The 8,364-nt window shown below is 33.9% G+C and overlaps 1 protein-coding gene and 1 long non-coding RNA gene across 2 annotated transcripts; both read right to left on the bottom strand.

Moving 5' to 3' along the window:
• Window positions 1-2,756: 2,756 nt before the first annotated feature.
• On the bottom strand, window positions 2,757-3,858 carry LOC103315242 (uncharacterized). Its single transcript, XR_010333783.1, has 2 exons — window positions 3,185-3,858; window positions 2,757-3,136 (listed from the first exon to the last, which is right to left on the bottom strand). It is a non-coding gene; the product is annotated as an uncharacterized LOC103315242 (long non-coding RNA).
• A 94-nt stretch (window positions 3,859-3,952) lies between these two features.
• LOC659704 (cuticular protein) lies at window positions 3,953-7,526 on the bottom strand. Its single transcript, NM_001167844.1, is given in 3 exon segments — window positions 3,953-5,311; window positions 5,361-5,515; window positions 7,492-7,526. Coding segments are annotated over 3 exon segments (996 nt in total). The 5' UTR covers window positions 7,510-7,526; the 3' UTR covers window positions 3,953-4,488.
• Between the last annotated feature and the right edge of the window lie 838 nt (window positions 7,527-8,364).

An 8,364-nucleotide genomic window follows, 5' to 3' on the forward strand; every position in this document is an offset into this window, starting at 1 on the left:
AAAGTTTAAAATTTAATTGGATTTGCAGGATACGTGTATTCTATTAATCACGTCTAAAGATGGGCAATATTTTAGAAGAGATAGGTTGCGATTTGAAGATTGTATCCAATTTGTCAGTATTGCAATAATTGAGACTTACGAGCTGTGAAATTATTTCCAAATTTTTATCGTTTCTTGAAGTCTCATAAAATTAGAAAAAAATTACTTCGACGCTCCTTAATTATTTTGCGTTGTTATTTATATCAAATCTTTGACTTATTGAAAGAAACGTTTGCACATAAATAAAACAAAATTTAAACCACAAAATTATATAATCGCAATAAATTAAGTTCATTGTCACAGTGATGCAACTGAACCGCATTCTTGAAGAGGTACAATCGTGATTAAACGGTACAGCTTTTAAACCAATTTTTTCTATAATTCTAGACATCATTTTATTACTTTCTGTACGTGTGTGGTTCATTGCAACTTCATGAGCTCATTACAGCTTGATGTAGTTTTTGAAATATCAAAAAACGATATTAGTCAGGCTGTTGCTTCATGCATTTCTTGGTTTATTACACCAGCTGAATTTTCGCCGGTTTCGCTCTAGTTTCAATGATTGTGGATATTTTGCTCCAAATATCTTCATTCAGAGAAGATTCGTCGCACTTCGGCCAATTAATTTACATATTTTTAGAAAGCTTGTGGATGGACGACATTTCGAAGTTGTTCGACGACTTAAATATTTTGGTAATAGTGAAATTGATTTGCATAATCTATTTTTTATACATCTGGAGCATCGGCATTTTTCAAATACATAAATTATATAATATCTGTGTCAGATCTTCAGTTGCTCAATGGTATCGATGGGACAAAATCGGCATTTTTCGACCCAAATTTCTTGCATCTGTGTGCCAACTACGGTGCATAAAAACTCGCAAGAAATGTAATATTAAACCAACTTGTGGCAATTTTTAATACGCACAATTGTCAACGGACCGCAACATAGACAATGGAAATGGGAATGATACTCTATCTGAAATTTATGCGGAGACAAATGGGAGGACTTGTTTTTCCGATAATTGCAGTCCTTGAGTTGTTACAATAATGTGAATCCTTTAAATTATCTCTGTATCGTTCCATCAAATAAACAAATATTATTTTTTATGCAAGTCAGTAAAGATGAAGAAACAGCACACAAGCTTTTAGCAGTGCTGTAATTCTTGATATAATCGAGTACACCTGACGGTTTGGCGCTGTATGTTAATGCAGTAATCAAGGTATTGTCCTAAACTGTTAATTGCGTGACTCTAGCTTTTTAATATTGTTAACTTGTCTTAATGACTTATTCATTTTTGCCACTTGCAAAATCTACAAGGAATGGTGGAGCGTGTAACTTTTGTGCAACTTAAACTTGGACTTTATTTTTCTTTTGTATTTAAAGTAGTTTGAGAATGTTCTACCACTACAAAGATAAAAATGCTTCATCTTCTAAACATTCAAAATACGTCTTTCAAAAGGCAAGAGAGGAATATCTAATTACGTACTGATAAGTTGATTGGTTGTTTACTTCAATTTAAAAACTGGACCTTGAAGAGGAAAACGTCATGCTAGATTTAAATAAGATTGAAACTATTTTAAAAATTAATAAAGCTTATTATTTTATCGATTAAAGTTGAAACAGTAAATTATTACCTTTATTAACCTAATAATATAATTTATTTAAAATGCACTGGTTGATTATAAGCTCTGATACGCTTTCTACCATGATTAACTATGAGTAAAATTTTTAAATAAAATTTGTTTAATAAATAATGTTTATTATAAAGCTAACATCTTATATTCTTCTTAATATTTTAGAGTGTTTTTTTATTTAACTAGAAAAATTAAAAAAAAGATTTGCTTTTAAAGCGTGTTTTTTTTCACATACATTTTTGTTTAACAGATTTTTATTTTATTTTGTGGTCAAGTTTTGTGCTGTTTTTGGATATGGTAAACTGGTAACACTGAGGATATCTATCGAATTGTTTCTTCAACAACGTTAAGTGTTGCTGGTTGTATAGGTATCACAATCTTGCTTTGGGAAAGTAACGAAGAAAAAAATTAGTGCAAAAATTGTTTTATTATTACAGTATTACACAGCAAATTTTTATTAATTTTTAAAAAATAATTTTTATTATAATATATTAAACTAAACATCATTGGTTTTTCTCAAATTAATCAAGAAGAGAAAAGGCCATTATTAACTCTCTTCTAATGAAAAAATAATCGTTTACTTTAGTGTGAAACCACTTATCAGAAAACTAAAAATATTTTTTGATTAAAATTTTGTTCATCACATTACATCTACTTGGTAAAAATACGTATTTTATTCCTCCACAAATACTGAGGATTTCAGTAAAAATTAAGCACATAAAATTTGCCATGGTAGCAACACTTAATACATTTGATTTTATACAAGATAGTTAGGTGTACAAACAGTACTTACGTATGTAGTAAAATGTACTGTAAAAAAACAGGAATCTTGTAAGTAATGCTCAATGATAAATAATAAAGTACTAGTCTTAGTTTAATTTATACTTTTTTTTCTCTTTTTCGAAATTATTTGTTCAGTTTGAAATAAATTTCATGTTATCTGAACTGGGTGCGTGTAAAGTAATCCCAATCCCTATGTTTTAAACAATTTTATGTACGACTGAGTTATAAAGTAATGTTTATAATATAATTATGCGGCCATAAAGTACTTCTTTATGGTACTAGTAAAATAAAGTAGCTTTATTTTCAGAAATGTCAAAATTTATTTGAAGTTATAATAATACATACATATCAACTTTGTAACATTGTAACCATATAAACATACTATTGCTTGTTGTAATAATGATTTACATTTATAACACTATTATTGTTGCCACAAATATTCATTCCTACAACTTCCTCGGTTCCACGCAAACTTGTAAATTTTTCGTGATTTTCCGAAGAAATGCTATTGCAGGCCAATGGTTCTTCACCCAAGATCAAGTTTGCAACCTTAATTTTAGTATTTTCACATTCTTCGATATAACCTTCTGCCACTGTAGTTGAACGCCAACCTCCGTGTCTTTTTATCCTTTCCATAGTGGCCCCTGCATTTGCCAGAAGAGAAGCTGAGCTACGTCTGAAGCAGTGACCTGTATATGAAGAAGCATTTTCAAGACCCAAATACTTGGCCACTATAGCAGGCACACCCCCAATTTTGTGGATTCCAACTGGTTGAATGGTACATTTTTCCTTGGTGTAGTTGATAAAAAATCTGTTGTGCGGTGTCTTGGTGGGTCGAATTTCCATATATCTTCTGACAAGTTCAAGTAGATTAACATTTTTGAGTTTACCTGCTGTTATTATAAAACATCGATCCACTTTGGTTTTGGTGTCTTCCAGCTTAATTAAAAAATGGGTTTTGCAGTCTTGAACACATGTTGTCGTTAATGTCACTAGCTCTTGACGTCTACATTATATGTTTCTTCGTACAAATGCTTGGATTTTGATGGTAACAGAGAATCTTTCGCATCAGCAGCAATATTTGATATTTCGCTGCAAGTTTCTTCTTTATTTGAACTGCACGTTTGCATTTTGCTTTCAAACACAATTTTCACATCACAAAAATAATAAACAATTCCGTAACCAAACAACCGAAAAAGCACACTTGGTGCGTTTCATTAAAATTTATTAATTTATTGAAGTTTATTAAATTCATTAATAAACCAATTTCGGCAGTCGAACATAAAGCTTTGTATGCAATTCGTACATAATTAGGCTTTTTGGACTTGTCCTATTTATGAGACTCGCTCGCAAGCTCGCTCGTCCATAAACTTAGGGCTCGTCCAATAAAGACCTGCATTATGTACTTATTACATAAATAGCTATTTTTTTGAAAACTACAACCTATAGGACACAGAATTGAGTTAGTAGGTACAATACTGCTTTATAGAAATTTAAGTGTGGTAGAAAATATTTTTATTAAAATTATTTTTACATAATACAACAAATGAATTACACTTTTGAATGTAATTACTAAATAAACAATTTTATAATTTTAATTTAGGTACAATACAAAACAAAACCTAGTATTAAAATTCGAATAGGTAGATTGAGCAATTTTTTACAAATCTTATAACATAAAATTTATTTATATTCTGCTATTAAATTTGCTTGATTTTTATTGTTGGCACTGGTTTTTAGCAATTTAACTGTCATTCTTATCACATACAGGGTAGTAAAGAATAGACATAATGTAAGTTATTGCAGGAAAGATTGTCGTTTTTTACTAGCAGAAACAGTTGAATATCAACTGGGATTTCCTGAATGGACATTTTCTGCCACAGGACTAGCTTGACCCGAAAATTACGCTTTACTGTTACTTACTGTAAATAAATAATAATACATCACATCATCTATAAAAAAAATGAAAAAATAAATTTGTTCGAAAACTCAGACAATATGATGTACCATTATGTTTGGCAACTAGATTTAATAATATCCAAAACTAATATCGTGCAAAGGGGCCGCTCCACCTTGGGGTAGAGCATAATCCTTCGAAAGCTGGTCTAAAATCCCCCCGGAACGTCCAACAGGAGCGGATTGTGGCCTGGGGGCGTATTGTGGGGCGGGCCTTGCAGCTGGGGCAAATTGGGGCTCAGAAATGTGGTTTCTTTGTGGAGCAGGCTGGGCGTAGGTGATTCTGGGTTGGCTTCTAATTGGGGCTTGTTCTGGTTCGCCGAAATCTTCCTCAATTGGGGCGGGTCTAGCGTAGGACACTGGGGCGGGTCTTGGGGCTGGTCTGGGGGCTGGGGCGTAGCTGCGAGCCGCTGGGGCGTAGCTTTTAGGCGCTGGGCGAGGCGAGGGCCCGAATTCGAAATTGTGTGTGGTGACAGGAGAGGATCCGGGGATTACAGCTCTGGGGGGAACGGGGGCAGAGCTTCTTTGAGGGGTTGGGCTGAATTGTTGAGGGCCTGAGAAGTCGAATTGGGGTTGGATCTGGGGGCGGGGCGCGGGGGCGGATCTGGCGGGGATTTGGGGTTGGTCGTCGTAGTACGATCCAGCGTATTCGGGGTTGAGGGTTCCGTCTTTGTTGGTGGTTTCGTCGACGAGGGTGGGGGGAGCTACGGTGATGCCTTCACCAGCTGGTTCGAAGCCGTATTTGGTGGCACCGTACTCGACGACGCGGACTTTGCCAGTGTCGTCCACGTAGCCGTATTTGCCTTTGACTTCCCCGGTGGGGAGTTTGGTTTCGATTTTGAAGGAACCATCAGCACCTTCGTAACCATAAGTGTATGAACCGTCTTCGTTGTGTCTGGAAAATGTTATGAAAGATTTTGTTTGGGTTGGTTTTATGTAATTACCGGTTGATTTGTTTCAAAATTGGTACAGGTGTTGGTCTTGGTGCTGCTGGTCCGGAGTAACTAGGTTTGACGCGGTGTGGAGCCGGTCTTGGAGGTGAAGAATCATAATCGAAGTCTTGACCAAAAGCCACAGCCGCTAAAGCAAACACAGCCACCTAAAAAGCGAAATATGGCCGGTTTTAACACCGAAACTTTGTATAATTTTTTAAATTAGTGTAGGAAGAAGGAAAGTGTTATTTAACTGCACTACTTTTGAAGACTTTGAAACAGGAGCCACGAGTTATTACGTATATTAAAACCGGTATAATTTTTTAATGAACTGAAAGTTTTTGGCAACATGGCCACGGATAACAATTATCTTCTAAGGCAAATTTTGTAAATAAAAAATTTTGTTTATTTTCGCAAAAATATCAACTGACTTTTTTGTCCAATAATAAAACACAACAAACTTACGATTAAAAAAAGTAAAGGTACAAAATTTTACGAGACCTGCGGCTGTAAATTGCCACCAACAATACATATCCCGATACAAACTTGATTAAAAATTTTGAAAAATTTGGATAGTTATGGTAACTACTATTATGGGTTTTCAAAAATTAAATATAATAATTAAACGTGTATTTTTTGTATATAACTGTTTGTAACTTTTCTTTATTTGGGTGCATTTTTTTTAATTTTTGCAGTACTTACATCAAATAAACCAAAAAATTAATGCTAGAATTATTTGTAGTAGGCACTTCCTTCAAATATTAGTTTAGCTTGTTAAAATTTTGATGAGCTTTTATTATTTTTGGAAGATATAAAACATAAATAAGCTGTTGTTTTTTTTTGTTCTAGTTTATTTATTTTTTTAGAAGTGATATTTTTTATGTCTTTTTGTTACCTATTAAAAGATCGTACGAAATATAGTTGAATTATTGACCTCTCTTCAGGATCTAAAACTTCAGAGCTTTAAAGATTCGGAAAATTATACCTTAAAACTTAAATTTCGTTTCAGCATTATGAAATAATTGTAATCATACTAGTTGTTATACTTTTTCTTATTTCTTAATTGTTATGAACAATGCGAATGGAGCAAATTTTGGTTTCCCTAGAAAGCTTAATAAAAAATCCCACCGAGTGATCCACTTGAATGTTTTAGATAGAATCTGCAATTAATTAATTTTCATAAATTCATATTTATAAAAACCATTTACGGCGTGTGCACTCAGGTCTATTATAACTGTATAAAACCGTGGGTGTACAATACAATTATAAATATTAACCGCAAGAGTTGCGATACCAGCTTGGCAAAAAATTGTTCGGAATTTTAAATTTGTCTAGATAGTAGACCTCACTTTCTTCTACGTTTTTAATAAATAGGTTTTGAAAACAACGAAAGTAAAAACATTACATGAAAGGACCAGTATTATGTTCCATAACAAGTGGACCACACCTTTATCTATCTGTAACACACGTAATGGAGCTTTTCACTTTCTATATTATTTACTAATTGTCATTGGCATCAGATAACACAACGTATTGTGCATGATTTCATTCAAAATAAATTTTAATAAATTCTTACTGCAAGAATAATGAATTATGTATTTAGCCTAAGTTGGTGCTTTCAGCAACTGGAGAGATTAGCAATTTATGCAAACGTACTCATATGGCATTGAAATTTTAACAAGAACAGGGAGGAGTTGGCTAAGAATGGAAACCTATGAAATTATCTCAAGGCAATTTCCTCGTCCAGCATTTCTCTACGAACCGGCTGATCTTGATCAAAATTGCCACTCTTTCGAGCAATTAGAGCTCGATTAATATTTCATAAAGAAATTGCGATAATGTCACGACCATACCCCGCTGGTTCCGTATGTTGCACAGAACCTTGACTTTCTTGCTCTGCTATATTTCAAATTGTCACATGGAACAAAGACTCCAATTTCTTAGATTTTTTTATTTTCGAAAAATTTAATATACGTTTACGTTAACGGTTTACATCATGCAAGAAAACGTGACTTTGTCACACGACACTGCTTTGCAAAAATGTGATTGACCCAATTTATTGCAACTAAATTAGAAGGGTGCAGATCGTCACTAGACACTCAACCACTCGCCGATCACCACTCAAAGAGTAAAAATTACTCACGTATCTAAAAGACAACATGTTTATGGATGGAAGACACTGCACTAAAGTAACGCGGGGGTCGCCATTTACCTTTTATAAGGTGAAGGAGTCCGCTAAGGAAGGGGCAAGGTCCCGGAGTCTGGCAGAACTCCGGGCCGGTTCCTGGTGCCGCTGTCAACAGCCCCGGAGGACCTTTCACTGCGAGCACTGCTCGGGTTTTGCATTTAAAGCACCTAATTAAGGGCGTGCTAACCAATTCTTTATTCGGGTGCTTAAGATTCGGATTTATATTCGAGGAGGAGGTTGCGGAAGTTGGTAGAAGAAACACAGGATTGATTATTTTATTGTCTATTAACATCCGTTTATTTTAATGATTTTATTACAAAGAGATGAGCTGTAACCATTAATTTTCAAGGTGATTATTTTAGAAATAATTGAATTGTTTAATGATTTCTTTAATTTGCACAATAAGCAATCAAACATTTGCATTAGCAAATTTATCTTGAAAAAAAAATTTTATTTCGAAAAACATAAGTGTTATAGGCCATCAGGTATGTAAAAATTGATACAAATTGATTGCCTACTGTTATTGTCTACTATCAGGAAGAGGAAATAAACTTGTTTCCGCCTGCTTTAGCAATCATATGGAATTATAACTAATAATGGTCCATTTAAAAAAAAATAAAAAATAGAAAAAAATTGGTGGTAATCTTTATGCACCTATAACTCCTGCTTGCATATAAAACTGACATTGCAACATTGACCCATTGCTTAAAGCATGGGTGTGGGCTATACAGTTTTTAAAAACACGATGTGACTCCCAAATCAATATTCAATCGATACCGCTTTAAGTCACTACAGCCGGTCTGTTATATAACAGAGAAACTTTTTTCT

The sequence above is a fragment of the Tribolium castaneum genome, chromosome 4 (genome assembly GCF_031307605.1).
Source record: "Tribolium castaneum strain GA2 chromosome 4, icTriCast1.1, whole genome shotgun sequence".
NCBI classification, from domain to species: domain Eukaryota; kingdom Metazoa; phylum Arthropoda; class Insecta; order Coleoptera; family Tenebrionidae; genus Tribolium; species Tribolium castaneum.